The sequence below is a fragment of the Haplochromis burtoni genome, unplaced genomic scaffold (genome assembly GCF_018398535.1).
Source record: "Haplochromis burtoni strain Fernald_Lab_line unplaced genomic scaffold, NCSU_Asbu1 Contig_213, whole genome shotgun sequence".
NCBI lineage: Eukaryota > Metazoa > Chordata > Actinopteri > Cichliformes > Cichlidae > Haplochromis > Haplochromis burtoni.
In genome coordinates, this window is record NW_024582574.1 from 948,527 (window position 1) to 970,181 (window position 21,655).

General features: G+C 40.7%; 1 protein-coding gene across 9 annotated transcripts in view; it reads left to right on the forward strand.

Annotated features, from left to right (window-relative positions):
- Positions 1–21,655, forward strand: part of fat1a (FAT atypical cadherin 1a) — a 78,116-nt gene that overhangs the window by 12,413 nt on the left and 44,048 nt on the right. For all 9 annotated transcript variants that reach the window (XR_316730.3, XR_316731.3, XM_005936761.3 and 6 more), the window contains exons 3-4: positions 7,291–7,605; positions 20,597–20,658. Coding sequence is in view for 7 of the 9 variants with exons in the window: in XM_005936761.3 (XP_005936823.1) it covers positions 7,291–7,605; positions 20,597–20,658 (377 nt within the window). In the remaining 2 variants the exon portion in view is untranslated. The remainder of the gene's footprint in view (positions 1–7,290; positions 7,606–20,596; positions 20,659–21,655) is intronic.

Below are 21,655 nucleotides of genomic sequence, written 5' to 3' on the forward strand. Positions count from 1 at the left end.
GAATTAGATCTTTACTTTAGACCTTTTGATGTATTTTAGTTTTCACATTTTGAGGCTTTGTCTTTAAATAGTGGCCCCCAGGGTACACTTGGAAGTCCAGCACAACACCAGTATTGCATTTGTTCAATTTAATAAAAAGTAATGGATTTCCTTGTATGGGTATAGCTACTTTAAAGTCACAGATGCTGAACACAACCACTGTTCCAAAGATCAGTGTAAAGCATAAAGGACTACGAAAACGAGCGATATTTTGAAGCCGTTTGCATCCTCCCTGCAGACACATGTGAACATTTTCAGCATCAGGCTTGCTGTGCTAAATTATTCAAATGCTCTTAGACTTTTTTAAGTTTTAGTAACTGTTTTAGGCCTTTATAGCCAATTTGATTCTACCTGACAAGACCGACCATTAGGGCTGCACGATTAATTGTTAGAAAATCGCGATCTCGATTCATACTTATGTGCGATCTCATTTCCAAATGACAACGATTTTTAAAAAAAAAGGGAAAAAAAGATGACGATTGTACCGCATTTTGATCCGGGACGTGATCTGCATGAAAACAAGCTCTCACTCTTCCTGCTCAACAAATGACAAGGGCGGAGCCTTATACCACGTGATACAGAAGCTGTGCCGTGTGATGCTAAAATTATCAGGGAAAAAACAACGGAGAGCACGTCAGGGATGACGAGAAAGTGACAGGAGAAAATCCGTCCCGGTCAACCACCCAAACATCAATAACGGGAACCTTATACAGCGCTTCCCTATACCCGTCGAACTCCCGCAGGCACAAAGAAATTACGGAGGCTATCACTTATCACCTGACCAAAGATATGGCTCCCATCAACACTGTGCAAAACGAGGGATTTAGGAAAATGATCAACACCCTAGACAAACGCTACACAGTGCTGTCCCGCAAATATTTTTCTATTATTACACTACCTGCTCTATACATGCAGTGTCAAACAGTGGAGACAGAATTTCAAGCAGTACAACATTTTGCGGCAACAACAAAATGTGAGACATTTGTTGTTTTTATGTTTATTTATTGTTTTTATGTTCAGTCTCAACTGTTACGAAGTTGATGTGCAGTTAATAAGCGCAATAAATATTTATACTGGAAAAGAAAATCGTGAGAGAATCGTGATCTCAATTCTAAGCAAGAAAATCGTGATTCTCATTTTATGCAAAATCGTGCAGCCCTACCGACCATTGATATACTTGAGTTTAGGGAATTGGGGCTTACAACAGGACTTTAACGTTCTCAATAAAGTTTGTAAGGTCATTTTTTGGTCTGACAATTTATTTGACTATTACATATAATTATAGTGCTGACTATCATTTTTGTATTGATTGCCAGCACAGAAATGAGAAGAAATATATAACTGTAGGAGCTGCAGGCGTGAATCATCAGTCATTCTTTGAGGTGTAGTTACCAACACACAGATGCAGCCTTGCGAAGGGCGGCTGTTAAAAGGTATATGGATAGGAGGATGTGCTCATGTTTCACTCTAACAGCTATCCAAATAGGGCAGGGAGCCTTGTAGGAAAGGAAATAAAGGCTTGGTTCATGCAGTATTAGTACATTGTCTCTCTCAGATTTCCCATTATCACTGCAGAGTTATTCCAAGCTAAAGATCCAGACATTTAGAACGAAATGCAAGGAGACAGTGGCATAACTTTGTTGTTGTTAAAACCATAAGAAGGCACTGATTTTTCTTTTTAGGTTAGGTTATGTAAAATGAAAATATGGTCTCTTGGGAAACTAGTTGCTGTGATAGCATATACAATGATAATCTGGGTAGAAATAGATAAATACACCTCCACAGATGTAGATGTAGAGCCTCGTGATGTATAGAAATGAATGGAGATGGTGTCATTGTTATCAGAGGAACAGGCAGATAGCTAGTAGGTATAGTAGCTGATCCTAAATAATACTGTGATATTGAATCAAGGAATATTGCTCTGAGGTCTTTTTGAAAGGCCTTTGAAATAACAATGTTCCCACTAACAATGAAAGCTTTATATCATCTGCTACATCCCAAAAGCTATCTCAGCTGGAATTAATAGACATTTTTTTAAATGGGAAGAGAAAAATCAATTCAGGTACATATTGCAGATATATAACAAAAGTATCAAAAGATTTTCCCCATCTTAAACATACAACTGAATGATTTTCATGTTTTCTTGATGATTTTTCTTTAGAAAATGTTTTCTTTTTTTCTATTTTTATGTCTAAAGAAGTTCTGAAGTCATACCATCTCCTATATAAAACCATATCCGTCTAACAAACTTCTCCTTAAGCCAGCTGTGGGCAGGAATTTTTCGATTTCTACAAGTAATTGCGCCTTCAGTGATGCATGAAGTAAAATGAATCAGTTCCTCAATAGGTTGTATTAGTTTGTCTGGTATGTTGAATGAGATAAAAAGCATATATGTTTTTTATGTGATGATGTGACACCCTGATAAGCTGTGAGACCTTTCGCAATTATGATGACTGAGAAAATCTTTGTGAGTCATGTCTGCTTATAACAATGTTATGTAAATGTATTTTATGTATTTTATGTGTGCAATTATTGGAAAGATTAGCATGTCAAAGTTTTAACCACAGTCGCTTATTTCTTATTGAATTTAACTATAAACTGCAAGAAAAGTTAGTATTATTATAGTATACACGATAAAATTGTGATAAAATAGTTTAAATGGCCTGTAAATGGCCTGCATTTGTATAGCGCTTTTCTAGTCCATAGGACCCCAAAGCGCTTTACACTACATTCAGTCATTCACCCATTCACACACACATTCACACACTGGCGATAGCAAGCTACATTGTAGCCACAGCTGCCCTGGGGCGCACTGACAGAGGCGAGGCTGCCGGACACAGGCGCCACCGGGCCCTCTGACCACCACCAGTTTAGTAGGTAATAGGTTACATCTTACTATGCAGTAATAATAGAATAGGTAGTTTTAGTAAACCACAACTATGAACTATAAGTCAAACTAAACTCTGACTTACAGAACTTTGACGTTTTTCATATTTCAGGCATTTTTAGCATTAAGGCTTAGCATCCTTAAAACAGATCTTGACTACAGATGTCTGGGAACTTTGGGATGATCTGATATCAAGAGAAAGCTTAGTTTGGGACTCTTTTATTACTCTAGACCCAACAAGGAGGTAGTGGAATTTGAAGCATTTTGCCAGGACTGTGGAAAGAGAAGGGATGGTGGGGGTAGGGGGCACTGTGAAAGTTTATGTAAGCTTGGGAGCTCAAGGCCTGAGAAGGCTGAGGAATGTGGGGTAGAGGTGAGACAAATTAATGTATCTAGTTCAAAGCAAACCCCGACTTTTCAGCTGCAGAATAAACGAGGAAGTGGTTCCTATTTGCTGTTCACAACAAACATTTCAGGTCGTTGATGGTCAAATGCAAACTACAAGAGTCAGGTCAAACATGTGCGAAGAAATCAGCAGTTTCCAACAGCTTTTCCAAAGCAGATTACTCCCCTCTTCATTCAGTGGCTAACTCTGTCTTTTCAGAGAATTCTTATTGAATAGATTCATCGGGTATCTGCACAGGATGTTGATTTAGCAGTGATTTCGATACACAAAATACCCGCTGGTCTCGATAGCTGAAAGTATTTTGGCTGTCTCAACACTCGACCACACTGCCACTGTGCTCAGATAGCTTTGAAGAACAAAGCCAGAGGGAAAAGAAAAGAGCAAGGGGAAAAAAAGCGGAAAGCAAATCTGGCAGAGGCTGTTGCACAGTCTGTTTTCTTTCTTGTGGCCCAAGGGCAGGTTTTACTTCTGCCTTACTGGGTATGTCAGGTATATGGAATGGGTGTGGCGACTAAATTCTTCAGATTCATTTTTCATGTGCTTTGTTTGAAGCTTTTCACCCAAGGCCATAGCAGAGAACTTTCTTTATCTGCTGTTTCAGAAATTAAAGGTCAAGCCTAGTCAGTTTTCTTTTTAAATAAATACGAAGAAAAACTGTTTACTGTTGCAGTAACTGTAAAAGTGTGGCCTCTAACCCTTGCAGGATCCTCTTTAAAGTTTGTTTATCTTCTAAATATGATGTTAGATTGTGTTTGCTGGTAACTACAAGGTGAAGATCTGGGAGCAAAATGTATGACCCGGGTGAAAGTGGAATTGCTCTGTTACTTTTTTGTCTGCCACTTGTATAGATAGGCAATCACCCATGGGCATCTCTTTGGCTCAAGTACAAAAGATGGCTCATACTTTCCCAATTGTCTGTTCTTTTCTCTGCTGCTTTGTCTTTTGATGTGCATGTGCATGTGCAAACATGACTACCTTTCCTCTGCCACACCTCCTCTCCTCACACCAACCTCTTTTTCATTTTACTCTTTAACATTTGCTTTGTAATGTTTTCCTTTCTATTACTGTCCTTAGCAGATGTCTAAAGCATGCATCCCACTATGCTTTGGCGTTTCTGCTCAGGATGCCTCACATAAGTGTTCGCATTTCTTATTTATGGCAAACATTTGCAATTTCCTGCATGTTTTCTTCAAGTAGCGGTGCATTGACATTTCTGAGCTTTAGTGCTCTTATAAATTAGTCATTCATGGTATTTTAATAAATTATGTACTAATTTATTATAATCATTTTACATCTGTTTTTAGGGTATTGTTTAATTTTTCAAAAAGTTTCCCTCCTCTGTGTTGTCAGCTTTAAGTCATTATATATGCTACAATGGGCTCATCTACTTTGCATTCTAGATTTGCTGCCCAAAGTTGTCTTTGCCTGGATTCTCAGCTTTGGGAGCTACCTATTTTCCCTTGCCTGAATACCCCTTCTTATTACAAGCCTTAAGCTGAGAGAGCTGTAATGATGACTAATGACAAGAGAGGATCCCAGAAGGAAAAGGCAGGGAAGCTAAAGTAAAGCGGGGCGTGAGAATAAATTAGCTGTACACCCCCAAACTCCCCGCCTATGGTAAATTTGAGAGTTTTTGTGACAAGTCATTTTGGGTATTATCTCTATTTGGAGGTATCTTATATTACCCAAGGTAAGAAATATGTCTGCTCTCAGTAACACTTACTTCACCAGCACATTGTGTGTGAAGAAAGGCAACAGCAGCACAGAGAGAGCCTATTTAAACTACTTCATAGCGCTGGATGATGTTTACTTTAAGTTATAATGTGTACATTGAAGGCTTTCAGTAGAAAGCAACATTAGTGTGGTGTTAGTGAGATGTGGGAGGGGATTAATGATCAAGGCTCTGGCCTCAACATCTTGATGGGCAACCGGCAACGACCAAACCGTTTCAACCTTTGAAATTTGCATTTATGATTATATGGAGGCTCCTTATCGGGACCACCAGGAAGTGTAGTCCAAAATGAGTAACCAACCTGATAATGATACAGCCATGATTCACTTTTATTAGCTTCATATAACTGAATCAGAGAAGAACGATAAATTCTCATTGACGTTATCAAGGTTATTGCAAATAATACAGAGACTTAAATAGCTGCTGGTATAAAGGTTTCCATTGTTTGAAAAACATTCTGGTATTCTTTTGCCCTTCAAATATGGTGCTTGTTGATAATAATGGGAGTTCACATGTGCAAGATATCCAGATAATTTACTGTTGCAACATTATTGGCAGGCAGTGATTCATTCCCTGTGCTCTTTGTTTTGGATTTACGGTTCTTAAGAATGTTTGATGTTGATGAAGGAACAGAAAGGTGAAAAAATATCACAATGTAGCCTCAGGATGCATTTACATTCAGGCACTGACCTGATTTGTGTGACTAACCAAAGTGTCTGCTATTAAATGGAATTCACAATGTTTGGAGTAAAGTGATTTGTTTGATTATAAGCGAGTAATCTAAAAAGATGCATTATGCTCACAAAGAACTGCATTACAAAAACCTAATGGTGAAAACTAATGGAAAATAAATTGAAAGCAAAAGCAGTAAGAAAATGGAAAAATTAGTTACACAATCATTATTTGTAAATGCGGTCATGTTGCACTCGAGAGTCCGGTCATATGTTGGTGTATTAAGCAGGTGTTGTCAAAGATGCATTTAGATCCAGTCTCTGAGGCCACTTTCGGAGGTGCTATTGGCCACGCATGGCCGCATTCTTCCAGGGGCATTATGTGTCCTGGGTCACACTTAGGACCACCTACTCACCTCCCTACCCTGATGTGCCCACCGCTGGCAAAAAAAAGTTGGATACCATTCATTGTATTAATTGCACAAGTCATTTTAAAGCACTTTTAAATGACTGTAGACTACCTGTGTGTTTTATTTTGTTCAGGTCGTGAGAATTATATGAACAGATTGAGTCGGTGTAGATTTAAATTTGAGGTTATTGTGGAAAACAGGTCAGTTCTGTTAGTCTGCTCAGCTATGTGGGCCTCTGGCATATGGGGTTGGCAAACAGAAATAATGTGGGCTACGTGTTTAATTGCGTATAATCCTAGGAAGTCAGATCTCACAAGGAGTTGACATATTTACAGCTAACTACTTGAGATAACCCAGGACATATGTTAATGCCAGGTGGAAACAGGGTCCATAATCTGTATTTCTTTTCACCAGTAAACTAACACTTAGTCACAAGCACATGTCCTCTCCCCCAAACTGAGACACCTGCCCATACTGAAAGGCTCACACAATAACTTATCCTTTGTTACGGTACATACTGAGAACTTGTGAAGTCAGATGGGGATGAAAAGCTCTGAAGTATATTCACTCATTTAAATGTTGCTGCTAGCATTTTCAGCAAGAACTTTCACACTGCCACTCTGTTTCAGGCATGTTAACATATTAAAACACATGAGGATTTATTGAGTCAAGCAGTTCATTGTTCAAAACATAAGAGCTGCACTGTTTATGAAACCAGTGTCACGAAACTAGCTACATAGCATATACACTGTTAGCGTTTTCACAGTGCAGAATCTGTCGATCTGCCATTCTTCAATTAACAGTTGTAAACATGGATAACTCATACGTGTCTCAAAGCTCTTTTGTGTTTGCTCAGCTGAAGGTTACAGCCTCCACATGGCAATGAAATGTAAACAGGAGAGCGCTGACTGTTGTAAATATGCCATCCTGACATGTGTCAGGGAGAGTCCTTTCAATCAGCCCTTACATTTGGCTGTTCAGGGGCAGCTGGTGTTTACGCTCCTGTTCTGTTCATCACCCCAAATCGCTTTCAGAGATCACTGAAAGCACCGACAGTAATGTGAGATTCAGGGTCATGTGTTGCATATAAAAATGTTCTGCAACATAATGAAGACTTACCAGTTTACGTCTTTTTATTTTTGCAGGTATTATCCGAACGCAGGAACTGCTGGATCGTGAGACAACATCGCACTACTGGTTAACAGTCTACGCGATGGATCGCGGTGTGGTGCCCCTCTCTGCTTTTGTGGAGGTCTACATTGAGGTGCAGGATGTCAACGACAACGCACCTCAAACCTCTGAGCCTGTCTACTACCCCTCTGTTATGGAGAACTCCGCTAAAGATGTGTCAATCATCCAGATCAACGCAGTCGATCCGGACGCCAAAGCCAGCGATAAACTCACCTACAAGATCACCAGCGGGAATCCCCAGGGTTTCTTTGCTATTAACACCAAGACAGGTAAGATTGCTTTTGCTGGGATAGAAATTCGAGCCACTACAGATTGCATTATTAGAGCAGGAGATCCCTGCTGTTGAGTCACGAGCTTATATTGTGTTTCAGAACAAATTATAACCCTGAATTACAGCTGCTAGCAGACTACTACAAGCGCATCAGCTCATAGGGTAAAAAATTTAGACAGCACCACTGTCTTACCTGGATTACAGTGAGATGATTTTCCTGTAAACGGTGGAGACCCTGAGTGATAAGTGATGAACAGGAAATAGCCTAAAACGCCACGTGCATTTTCCTCATCTAAACACGTCTGCTTTAAAGGCCAACTATAAATGTAGCAAACACAAAGTATTAACTTATCCTTTGATTTTGAGACATACTGTGGTGTACTGCCGACAAGGTGGCAAGCTTCTGTGAGGTGTCCTGTTTCCTTTCTTGTGAAAAGGAAGAGCAGTGTGAACACACTCACCCAGAACAGGAGTGGGTTGAGCCTACTGGGGTTTTTCCACTCTAACACTCTAAAGTGTGTACTCATATGGCACTCTGGAAATGGTGTGATGATTAATATTTCATTGGGCTCTTTTAAAGTTGCCCGAGCAGGCTATGTTTAGTTGAATAGCACAAAATATACTTGTAATAGGTGCAAAGTGAAGCTCATGTACAGACAGGGCTCTTCTCTAAATCTGCATTTTTATGGATATTAATCAGACTCTGAATTCAAACACTCAGAAAGTGCGATCTAGGTTTGTGTTAATATGTTGATGCTACCTTTAAAAAATGTCAAATTAATCAGCTGACATCAGTGTAAAGTTTTAGTAATGAGATGGTTACTTCTGGATGTCTTGGAGAAAATGCTTTTTCTTTCTTGCTTAGTCTGCACACAAGTGTGCTATTGATCATTGCATGCTAATGATCATTAGACTGAAAGAGGAACGGATAGGGCAGCAGTTGCTCCAGTTTGTCCTCACTGACGTGTGTGGTCTTGTTTCCCAAGGTAGCCACATCAACAAACTGGAGGTATTTTTGTTGGAAGTGGCAATGTGAGTTTTCTGACCAAATAAGGATTCATCATGTAGCGTGCCTCCCAAACAAGCCTCACAGCAATATGCCGGGCACTCCCCGCTGCACAGGAAGAGAATGAAAAAATAAATGATGCAACAAAAGGATAACTTACGAACATATGGTCAGTGTTTTGTCTGCATGCATGACAGAAATCAGCTTACACCCGCTGATAAAAAGTCTGGGACGGTGAAATAGAAGTGCTGGGAGGCTGAATATTTATCTTGCAACAAAGTCTAACACTGTTTTATAGTAGATTTTAGGCAGTAGAGAATTTTTTTTTTAAATCTGTTATGCCTTTGATATATTTTAACAAGGCAGCATGTTTTATTTATTTATTTCTTCCTCACTGAAGATGACCTTTTACTTTCCCCGAAATAATTTCTTGATTCAAGCTTCGATATATTTTGGTTTCTGGATTTGTATAAATGCTCATGGTAAAACTTGCAGTGCATCACTTATTTAGCAGTTGAAAAAAGTCTTCTTAGCCCACATATCTGAACTAAATATTTCCTGCTCCGAGGATTACAGCGTGTTTATGAAGCTTATGGCCAAGTCCACTGTGGACACAACGTTTTTTACAGTATAATTTGCAGTATCATTTTGTGGTTCGTTCTTGTGACTGTCAGAAGAGTTCCTGAAGAAGAAAAAAATGGTTACACTGAAGCAAAAGGATGAGACCCGTTCATGCATATCAAAGCATGTTAAAACTTTTATCAGTGGGACACCAGAGCTCTGTGCGTCAGGTTCAACACAGAGTGGTTTGGACACGGAAAACCTTGAATCACTGCTCTGTGTCTCTGATTTACTTGGTCCTCTCTGTATTTGAAGATGGCAGCACTCAGTGGAAGTGGCGCGGTAGGTGGGCAGTGAGAACATGAGAAAACAGGGAGCCCAGTATAGCTGAGTACTAGAGAGGAAAGCCGTTTTCCCACATGAATCGGATTTTTGTGACATTGTTCAGAGTTGCTTGTTCTCACATGTAGAAACAGGAGGCTGTCTGCATCAGGCGTGCTCTTGCTACTAGAAATCCTCCGTGGTTTAGGCTGAGGTGGCACCCGGTCAGAGTCTGCAAGAGGCAGGACACGTGATGCACACTCAGTTGCCATGAATTCTCCCGAGAATTACCTGCACTATTTATACATTTATACATTATCCAGACATTGCACTAGGGAGCTTGTGATGTGAGGTCCTTTCTTTGTCCGGTTTAACTGATTTGGACATTTGCATTCTCACTTGCAACTGCTCCAAGTAATGTCAGAAAAGCTCAGAGCTGCAGTGCATGTGTGAAAATGACTTGACTCATATAGAGTGCAATTTTAAGTGAAAGACTAGAATAACCGGGCATTCTTTGTAGAAAACCTGGAGCTGTTTTATTTATTTATGCCTGTGGTATTAAACAAAGATCCAAAATAGCCTGATATCGCTCTATATTATCAACTCAGTATGACATTCTAACCGCATATTACAGGTTTTTGAAAATGTTTAAATTTATGCATGCACGTCTCTGTAATTACATGTTCTAAACTTGCATTGGAAGCATAGGCCCTGTCTTGGCACATCTACAAAGCTCTACAAAGGGGAGGGAGAAAGGAAAAGACGTTAAGGCCTGTGTTTTTTGTGTGGGTTTCCAAACTTCATAGGCATGTGTTCCAAGCTAACTATCTAGCCTTCTATCATGGGCTAGGCCTTACGCTGCTTCCAAGCAGCCCTGTCGGATTCAAGCAAATATGATGGCCTCACTTGACGCCTTGTATGGCGTTGGTTGTCCTTTTTTCACACAGACCCACACTGGCTCAGCAAAGCTCAGGATGAAAGGCTTAGGTCTACTTTATTTCTGCCAAGTAAACAAGTCCTGCTGTTTTGGACAATCCCTGACTTTAGTTTGTCATTAAAGTGCAAGGCCAGCTCTTCTCTATAGCAGACAGTATTGCAGTCCCAACATCTGAAAGCTAAGAACTTAACCGCCTGACACAGGCTCACTTTTGAAAGGATTGAAAAAGAGAGAAAGCAGAAACGAGGCAGATCTGCATGGGGAGAAAATTGTGTCAGTCAGCTGGTTGTGAATTATGTCTTCTGTCTATGTCTAAATCAGTATGAGATCAGTGAATTTAAATAATGCTGTGCGGGTCTAAAATATTGAAAAGACGAACCAGCGCTCAGTTGTGTGGTGGCACAGATCTCATCCCTCCCACGGACATGACCACAGTTGTTCCAGGCTCTCCAGGCTTTATTTGGCAGCTAAGAAGAATTGAATTTCCAGGATGAAGACTGTGGGCTTGGAGTGCGCAGATCGCAGCAGAACGTGAGACACATACGTGTGCGCACACATGTTGTTTGTGTAGAATTCCACTTGGTTGTATTACACAGTCAAGCTGTTTATTACGTGGTTGTACATCTAGCATCGTGATAGTTTGTCTACGTATACTGCACTTGAGACAGCCAGCCCACTTGCTGTCTACTTTTATTTTCTCTGCTCAAAGGATTTGTCAGTACTGTGAGCTAGTTCATCAGAGGTTGTTGACACGAGTTGCCCACCTATTCTGTGGGAGAGTAAGCAGCGTTCATTACCTGGTGAATCACTCTCTCTCTTCTCTGAAATGCTGCTGCTGTGCTCTGACTTAGTGGACTTTGAACGAGGGTCTTATGCCAGAACATGCATTTGTTAGAAAAGGGCAGCCAAGCAGAACTTGTAGTCAGAACACACACTGCATGCTCATAAACACACACACAGGAAGATTTACATGTCTAAGCAGAGGAAAGAGTGCCGGAGTAAAGATTGCTATGATAGCCATCTTATCTTGCTGAATGCTCATTACTCCACTTCCTGTTGTACCCATGCAGCCTTTCTTTGTGTAGCCTTGGTACTTTCTAACACTTCCTTAATTGCCCTAGTGTTGTCATCGACATTTTAGAGTAGATTATTATCGGTGTGTGCTAACCGATAGAAAGGCTGCTATCTTGATATTTCTGGTTAATGTTGTAATTTCGATTAGTTAACACAAAGATTTTCTGACTGGGAGCCGAAAAATAAATGCGATTAAGAGGTGAGGGGTGTGTGGGACATAGGAGTTTTAGCCTCAAACTAAGTGTGTGAGTGCAGACGGGTGGGAAGAGAGTCCCGGAGAGCAGGACTCTCACATGCCTTTGGGAGGCCTGCTTGGTAGGCACAGGGAGTGTGACAGAGAGCTGAAGCCAGCAGCCAGAGATCACGCGCTGCAAAAAGCTGACCGCATGAAAGAGCGCGCTGGAGAAAAAGGCAGCTTGCAGGCAGCCCTTAAAAATCCTTCCACGGGGTGACCGACAGAAGCTTTGTGAGTTTTACTGCTCTTGTTGACCAAAGACTGCCTTTGAGTCATCAGCTACACTAAACAAGTTGAAACCTTTAAAGAAAGTACACTGGTGTAAAGAAATGAACGAGATTTATGACACATGAAAAACAGAGAGCTTTGTAGTGAAAATGAAGGGAAAAACTTTTAACCTTATGATTTTGTTTTTATAATCATTTGAAGTCAAAAAATTAATATATATGAGATTTATGGTCATCACGCTTAAACTTCAATCTATGATAATGGCATCTTATGCCTTGATTATACTCCGTTGCGGACACGGACAGCTGGAGACCCGCTGGCCAAGTAGCGATTCCTGTTGTAATTCTTTGAAGTCCGCTTGAAGTCTGCTGCCTGGGGCACATGCATAGTTGGTGCATTGTAATGTAAATTCTCCATGGACAAGTCTGCACAGTCACAAAAAACAGGCAGGCACATGAATGTACACATGAACCCCTGCACTCACCGTCTGATGATGAAATGCACATCACTTGGACCTGAGTGGACTCGTGGATGCAGAAAGTAGAATTGAGGCTTAACAAAATTTGCCACCAGACGGTGGAAGCAACAGCTGACTGACAGCTAATATAATATGGCTACCTATGCATGACTGTTTTTACCCTTCATCCCAGTTGTTAAACCCCAATGAAGAGCGATACGCCCAGGTGAATTCTCATTATTGAAATTGTATTGAACAGTTCCAGCCCTTTTCTTCTTCTGAAGCTAGAAGCTCATTGCTAACAACTGAAAGATATACTATAGGTGATGCTTTGGCAAGCTTGGATGCCATGGACCCAGGGGATGAACTTAAAGGTCAGGGAAACAGTCGCTGAGATTTGCTGCTGTGTATCACTCACTTTTTGTGCCACTCATGTCAACTTTCAATAACGCCTGGGATGAGAAGAGAAAACACACATGATGTTATCTATTGTACTTTTTATATTTTACATTTATATTTATTATTTATCTTGCACCAAGGGAGTGGCACTCCAATTTCGTTGTGCTCTGTACAATGACAATAAAGGCTATTCTATTCTATTCTATTCTATTCTATTCTATTCTATTCTATTCTATTCTATGGTTTACCAAAGGCCCAACCACTATCAGGGGAAGTGAGATAGGAAATGGTTACTTCCAACAACTTCCTGATTATTTCCTGCGATTTGAGGTCAAACAATTGTCACTGCTTTCAAAGGACAATATGAGAAACAAATCGTGAAAAAGGAGATTTTCCACCTAAAGTGTTTTGGTGAGCTAAGATTTAGATATTTAAAATAAATCCAATCTGGAACCTTTGTGGTATATCTCTGTTCTCACTGTGAAAGTCATTGTCTTTTTTTTTTTGCAAATAGTATCAAATGCCATAACCTTGGATTTTCAGAGAAAACAGATTTGAAAATGAAATTGGAAGAAAATTGACTTTGTATGGAAATTTTTGTGAAAGTAGAGCAGAAATGGATGGATGAAAACACCCGAAGAGAACTGCGATTGACTCGGTGCAAAGTGAATAAACAAACTAATGAATGCCAGATGAGCAACCCCATGACCTAAATGCAAGAAAAAAAAAACATGTCGCTGTACAATGAAGCACACTAACTATGACAACCACCCGTGTCATTAACACAGATCAGGTGATAGCTTTGATTTAATCTTTGAGTGATTTGGGTTTGCAGAAGGCAGCTGAGTAGATAAAATGCTATTCCTGACATTACAGTCGCACAGTCAGCTTAATGTGCAGTGTTTTGGTTTGTTGAGTTTGCTTCATTTATATCACATATTTCTTAAGTTAACTGTATAGATGTGGAAGTAAACTTGTAAAAAGCTTAGACATGTGTTACCTCGGGAAGCTCCTGTCCTGTCATAAGGTGATGTGATATAGGACTGCTTTACTTTCTCCCTACATGCCTTCACTATCTCAGCTGTGATGTTAAACTGTAACAGCATCATCTTCACTGTTGGTGTGTTATCAGTGTTTTTGTTCAGAAAAACTGAACCTGGGCAGGCTGAATCTGGCTATACTTTATATTCGAACATGTTCTGCTGAACACAGTGTGCGTGTGTCTGTTGTTTGGTCGTAAATGTGAATAAAATGGTCGAGCTGTTAAGTCCTGTACTGCTAGCATCACCTTTATCCTGCTGCCGTCCTCTTTCCTCCTGTGACCTGTGTTTTCTATGCCGAAAACAGTCTTAAGAATCTTTTCATGACAGTCACCTCAGATGCTTCCTTTACTTAAAAGCATTCCTCCAAAGGCAGGGAAAAAATATTTGCCGGTGAGGTTTACCTCAGCCAGTTTGCTTTACAGGTTAAGTAATTGTGATTGGTGGCTACCGGCCCGAGCGGTTACCTGTATGTGTTCTGCCTTGCAGATCTAATTCTTATTAGCCTGAACATTGATTATGTCTATACATTTCACAATTGACCTGTCTTAGTTTCTCTGTTGCATCCTTGACAAAAAATTGGAAACCTTAACCGCCAAATTTTACACAATATGTTTTCAGATTAGAACTACGCCCTGCTGCTAAAAGGTGCTGAGAAATCGCAATCCACACCCTCTTAATCAATTTGACTAAATTAAACAAAGCTCTTATGTTTGTGTCAGTGTGCTTTCATCAGCTTACGTGGCTTCTCTTGGTTGTATTTGTTAAATTCTGTCTGGTGAGGAGATTTGTTGAACTATAGCTGCTTTTAAGGAGCATGCCTCGAGAAGAGAATTTTCAAGATATCTTATTCGGCAGCATTTTCCAGACTTTTCTATTAAAAGTGAACAAGGAGTTCCTGTTTTGATGTAACCTTCCTTTATAAACTCACAGTCTGGTTTTGGTTTTTAGTATCAGTGTACCAGAGTTTTCTGTCATGGGCTGCATGGCAGACCGTGGGGATGAGGAAAATAGGACCTAAAATGCAGGACTCTTCACTGCAAACAGTGTGTTTATTTACAGTGCGAAAACAGACAATAAATCCACATGCTCTCCCTTCACTCCCATGTCGTGTCTTCTCTGAAAAGTCCGTGTCTTTGTGCTCTCGGCTCCCGTGTCTCAGCACTCCCCGTGCTGGCTGCTGTCTGGCGCTCCACACGTCTCCTGGGGAAACAACAGAAGCAGCCGTCAGGACACTTCACAACTGCGGGCATACACACACTAACTTAACTGAGCTGAAGACTAACGTGGAGTCTCACGCAATGATGCCACACCATTAAGTAGCTCCCTCCGCCGACGCTGATCTGCTGCAGGTGTGTGGCATCCTCCTCGGGCGTGGCCCGTCATCCACAGGCCTGACGGTGCCTGTAGCCTCCTGGTTACAGCCACAACCACGCACACACATACACACACACACACACCTCCCTATACATAGACACGTGGAACAAAACCCCAGACAGCGAAACAGTGCACACCCATACACCAAATAATAATAATTATGATAGTAATAATAATAACAACAACAACAGTCCACACTGCTCACGGACCCCGAGTCCTCCAGAGCTGGGTCTGTGACATTTACACTGTTTTTCTTTTTTAATAGTACTGATTGCCACATGAGTAGTGGAAACAGATGTGAAGTTTTAGGCTTAAATGACACACACTTAAATCTTAATGAAGTTGAGAATATTGATACGCTTGTCTGGGTTCTTACATAGAGTTTGTAGATAACCAATAATGCAGTCTCTGTTTGTTATTTTCTTCACAAGAGAAAAATTGTAAGCATTCAATTGAGGAAGCAGGCAGCTCGCAAGTTTTTTTTTCCATCTCTTCATATCCAGATATGAAAATTTTTTTTTTTTTTGGGGGGGGTGGGGGGGGTGGTAGGGGTAACAGATCAATCTTCTTAACAACTTCTCAACAACAACTTCTGGAGTGTATTTCTGTCACGCAAGAGAAACTAGTGCAACCCTAAATGAAAGAAAAACACGGTACACACACACCAACAGTGAGCTAAAATGAAATAAGTGAGCATAAATTAGGCAAAAAGCACACAATGTTTTGTTTTTAAAATTAGTTTTTTTCCCCTTTGCTTTGTTGGAAAGATGAGGGTCTCGTTAGGGAGGCAGCCACTGTGATGGTAAGGGAAACGCTAATGTGCTACATGCCTTATGTGCACAAACGAAATTAGTAATGGCAGCAGGGGCGTGCATGCCTCATTGGCACACTGTCAGTCAGACATCGACAAACAAAAGGAGACCAAAATCATAACAACAAAAAGTTTATTAATAGAACTTCTAGGCGTTTGTGACATGGCGGTGTCATATTACGCTCTTACCCTTTTTTATCCTTGGCTAGCTCTTTTTTTTCTCTTCTTTCGGCCAGAGCTCAGCGTCAGTTCATCAGCGATACTAAATGTCTCCAGCCACTGCAGACACCCAGCACATTCCTGATTGTCTGGAGTCACGGCTAAATGGATGTCACATAAATATGTGTGTCACTCTCAAGACTGCTAATCTCAACAGCAATTAACCACCCTAACAATGCCCTGGACTCCTTTACTCCCTTCAGGCCACCATTTTGGAGCAGTGGTTGTAGAGCTCAAGGCCATGGTTGAGAGTGCCACTGCTGCCTTTCTGTTGTTTTTCTACCCCTCTCAAAACAGCATGGCTATAATTACTGTCGGCCCAGCTCAGCCCACGCCTGAGGATGGCTTTTCTGTGTGTAAGTGTGTATGAGAGTGTGTGTGTGTTGTGACAAAGGCTGCGGGTTGAACGTGCAGACGTCGTTAGTCAGCTCTGGCTTACTAACTAATCATTTTACAGTTCTTTAACATTTAAGTAGTGACAGAGTGGAGGTTTGTGGAGGTGAGGCCTGCATACAGGGACCACTCCTGGCAAACAGGTTGAGATTTACTGAACATTCAAAGTTTTTAGGGGGAAAAAGTTAGAATTATTTTCTGCAAGTGATATCAGCAGCAGAGTATTAGAGTGGGCGGCAAGTCCCTCGGTCAGAGATCTGCCGGCACGCTGGCAGCATGTCAGACATAAATGGAACAGAAGCAAACAAAAGCTTTTTAAACCACAACACAACTTGCATCAAACAGCTTTTCTCGTCCGCACCAGATGCTACATATTTTTCACATTTAATGTTTGATTCCGCTCTCAGACCTCAGAAAGAGCGCTGGTTTCACGCTCCATCAAAATTCTAAAATACTTAGACCTTAAACATTTGAGAAAGACCTGAAGTTTTTGGCTTAACCCAAAGCTTCGAGTCTGTCCACTTCATCGATTTACCAGATTTGTCTGGTATTGTGACACGGGAAAGTGGTTTCTAAACTGGTCCAGTGAACCGTGGAAGGATGAACAATTAGCCATTTAGCTTCCCGGGCGGGGCTAGCATTGTTGTTGAGCTGTTTTCAAGCTGTGTGCTAGAACTAAGGAGGAGTAATACAATAGAAGAAGACAAAGTAAAAGAAACAATGCTGACTGTATGCACCAACGGCACTGTAGTTTGGTTTTTGTGCTTTGCTTTGCTCTTAAACCCTGCTTCGCCAGCTCCTCTGCATGGCTACACATTATCGACTTAAAGTTAGATATAGCTAGTCCACTGTGATCGATCAGGAAAACCAAACACCCTCACACACAGAAATCTGTTACATTTAAGACCAAGTATTGACAGCTCAGGAAACTCGAGATGAGCTTGTAGTTTAAACACTTTCATTAAGATGCATTGCCCTGAAACCGCCTTTGTATTGGAGAGCTGAATTCACTGATTACTCCATTAGCATTAAAAGTAAAGCATCTGCTTTGAGAGCAAATAGTTTCTTTAAAGTCATTTTACTGAAGAAAAAAATGTAAAAGCATCTTTTCAATGTGACAGTTTTCTGATTTGCCTTTTGTTGACACTAAATTGAATGACTTTGAATTTGTGGCTCACACTGAGGTCTGAAAAACACGAGCATTTAATCAATTAACTGAAAAAAAGATTGAATGTTAATAAAAATAATCATTAGGTAAAATCCTACGCACCAGAAAATCTTTGAAAAAGGGCACGAGGTCATACTAAATGATTAAGGGGATTTGTTTACTGTGTGAAAAGGCTTTTTCAATGCAACCTGCTACTGAATGTGTCACCCTGCAGTTTCAGCTTAGTTCAGAAAAGATTGACATTACAGATCATATAAGTTCTTTGTTTTATGTTGAGGTCGACAGAGTCTTTACCACGTGAACCATTTTAGCTCATTTTTTAAACAAAACTTCCATCCCCTCTTATTTTTTCAAAGCAGATTTGGCAGTGCTGCCGGAAAAAAAAGGAAGGGATTATAATAGAACAAAAATATGCACCATTTTTGAAAATGCGCTCGTACAAAAAAGGAAACCAGCAACGGTGCTAAATTTGTGTCATTAAGTTATCATCTCGTGTGCCCGCTGCTGCTGAGTCAATGTTTGTGAGACGGTAGCTCTGGACGGTCTCTACAAAGCAGGACAGAAACTCGGAGCGAGATTGGGATGAAGGCCAGGTCCTTGTTCTTTTCATTGTATTTGGTTTTGCTTTGTTTGTTGCGGCACCGACACATACGTTTACATCACAGGCTGGATTTTTTTGATACCTTGCTCTGGTTCGATCAGGCAGCTGATTTGCAGAGAAATTATAACTTACACATCCAGACGTAATGTGGTTAATGATGCCATCTGTATTCAGCGGTACAATACATACTTAGAGAGAATAGTTACCTAACTCAAGCACGCAGGGGAGCTTAAAAACATTACCATCCATCATCTCCGGCCTCGCCGAAGCACATGAATAATTAGTCAGCGTGGCCTGCTTTGATGATAATAATCTTACAGCATGCAAACCCATCTAACCCATGCTGATTCTGTGCTCTTTTGCAGAAGTCATGCAAGAGTAATCCCAGCAGCTCATATAAATTTACCAAACTTAATTTGTTTTGTCAGTGCTAGTGATGTCATATCTTACACTGGTGAGCAGAGGGGGGGGGGTTAAGAGAGGTGTTAATTTAGAGCCCTCATTCATATGTGCATGTTCAAGATTTTGCTTTAAAGTAAAATCTAAATTGGTTGCCCATTAATATGTATCCACATGAGGTAAGCAGAGCAAAATATGGGTTGCAGCTTGAGGAAAGGTGTTATTGCACTTACTTTTTTTCCCTGACCAGATATCAGTAGACGTATATCTCTACAGCTCACTGTGAAGATTAAATAAAGCCTAAGAAGAAGAGGATAAAAAGAGGGAGCAGGAGCAGCACTCACTTATATCCACGAATCGCAGAGCTAGGGAGGGCTATTTCAGGAGCTGTAAGTTGTGGCCTGCTATTCTTGTTGCAGGCATATGTGCCATTGATGGGTTTGGGTTTCGGAAATCCTTTGCTTTATGCTAATCAGGCGCAGTGTGGCAAGCAGGCAGCTATGGTGCGGTCGAAGTTGGCATGTCTACTCTATACTCAGTGTCCTTACAAAGTTGCAATTACATTGGGAGTGAGAACAGAATGCTGCCTATAATGTAGCAATACCCTTCCCCCCTTCTTCCTCTTCTCTTTGCTTCTCTTGTTTGTGAATTTGATTGAAAATTGGATTCGTCAGGAACTCAAGATTCCAGCTTGTTTTATTTTTACTTTTGTCAAAGCTCGGCGTAACAAGGTTTCCCTCGTGTGATTGATGTCACACATCATCAATCGTCCTACTTAAACTGAGTGATAGTGCTCGACAAAACTGTTGAAAGGCTTTAAATAGCAGTAGGATCTCACTTTTGCCTCTCGTATAAAAGTGCTCAGACCTGCGGGTGATGTCTTACTGGCTGTCTATTATTCAGCTTGTGGAAAAACTAAAAGTAGGGTGTCAAGCCTGTGCTGCTGTTGGGGTACTATTTTCAGGTCAATGTGATATTTCCCATACACAAGACAGTATACTGGGCTGTCTGGCAACAGGATAGGCCAGGAACAAGGAAGACCACAGGGAAAGCACTTATCCAGACGCAGTCTTTACTCACGGGTGACTGATGACATATCACCAGGGTTCAGAGTATGTCACCCAACAACGAGTGGCAGGATTGTTTTTTTCTTTGGTCAGTCAAACGTTTGCTTTGCTGAGAACTTTGGCGTGTTTATAATTTAAAAAGGAGACATTGAGACCAATCTGGCTGATTAGCATGCGGCACATTTTGGACACGGCTCTCCTCATGGTTATTGGTTAAGAATTGATATATATATATATATATATATATATAACTAAACACTTGCAATAACAGTAGTGATAATGATATTATCCTGACAGAATTTGAAGGGTTTTTTTTTGTCTTTTTCTGACAAATGAATTAAACTCAATATGTTATCATAACTCCAAACAATATGAAGTTACACTCAGATCACAATGAAAAGTCCGCCAGATCAACTGGTTAACTTTACTTACTTTACTTCTGCTGTCATCATTAAGTTCCAGTGTTGAGCGCCAACCAAATAATTGCAGGTGTTCGATTATTTATGTGCACACTGCCATGCTGCTTTTTAAATGTCACAGTTGTGGTCTTATCTTATCTATGGCATAATCTTTAATTTTGTATTTAAAAAAAGTGGCAAAATCTGAGCAATGCTTGTTTTCCCTTAATTTTATCGTTATGTCGTTTATGTATTTTTATGTATAATTAATGCTGTTTTTGCCGATTGTCTTTTCCAGGTTTGGTTACAACAACTTCCAGGAAACTCGACAGAGAGCAGCAGGACGAGCACATCCTCGAGGTGAGCACTGCATTTCAGCTCATTTTCAATTCTAAAGAAACCGTCTTTAATTCATGTGAAAATGAATGAGCAGCATGATAATTAGAAACCTTTAAGGTCAACGTGCTCCAGTTTAAAGAAAAAAAAAATCACACTAGAGAGCTGGGCATTTTCCCTTCTCTGTGGTTTGGCATTTGCAGTCAACTTTGGCTGCCTGCCACATGTTGCCAACAAAAACGATCTTCTTGGATATGCAAGAGAGCTCTTTCAGAATAATTTCTCCTTGTAGTGATTTCCGGACGGGGTAGGAGGGAGAGGTAGGAGGCGTGTGGGAGATCCTGGTGACTGTTGCTTTGTTCCTTCCCACTGTTCCATCTCGTGGATGGAGCGAGCTGGAACAGGAAGCTGCTGTCAGACCAACAGGCCGACGTCTAAACTTGCGGGTTTTAATTGAGCGCGGCTCCATGCGCTCCCTCCCTCGCGCTCTCTCACCACAGAGCCGAGGCTGATAATAGCTCTTTTAATTGTGTTTCCGGTGGTGGCGGGGAGCAGATCTGACGCCTTTTAATTATTGTTAGAAGTTACACAATTCAGTGAGCTCTGGGTGACATTTAATGTGCTGGTGTATCTGGTGCCTAAGCAGTGTCGTATTTCATACTCCGATTGTACACTACACTGCACTAATTGCATTACATGACTGAGAGTAAATGATAGGGATAAAAGTGGGGGAATAAGGGAGGACTGTATTCCTTTAGGGAGCTGGCGAGTGAACTGAATGTAAGAGAAAAAAAATGCTTTGTACTATATTTGTTGAATGTGGGTGGACTATATGTTATCAAGGTCGAAAACACACAACTCCTGCAGCCATCGTTTTCCGGTAAAAGCTAAATTGCTGCTTCCAACATTTGGGTTTTGGAATTAGGAAGTTCGAGAACCTGTCTGGTGCAAAAAACAAACAAACCCAGAGCCGTGTAACTATAGCAACTTAAGAAGTTTGTGCATGTTGGTTGCAGGTTAT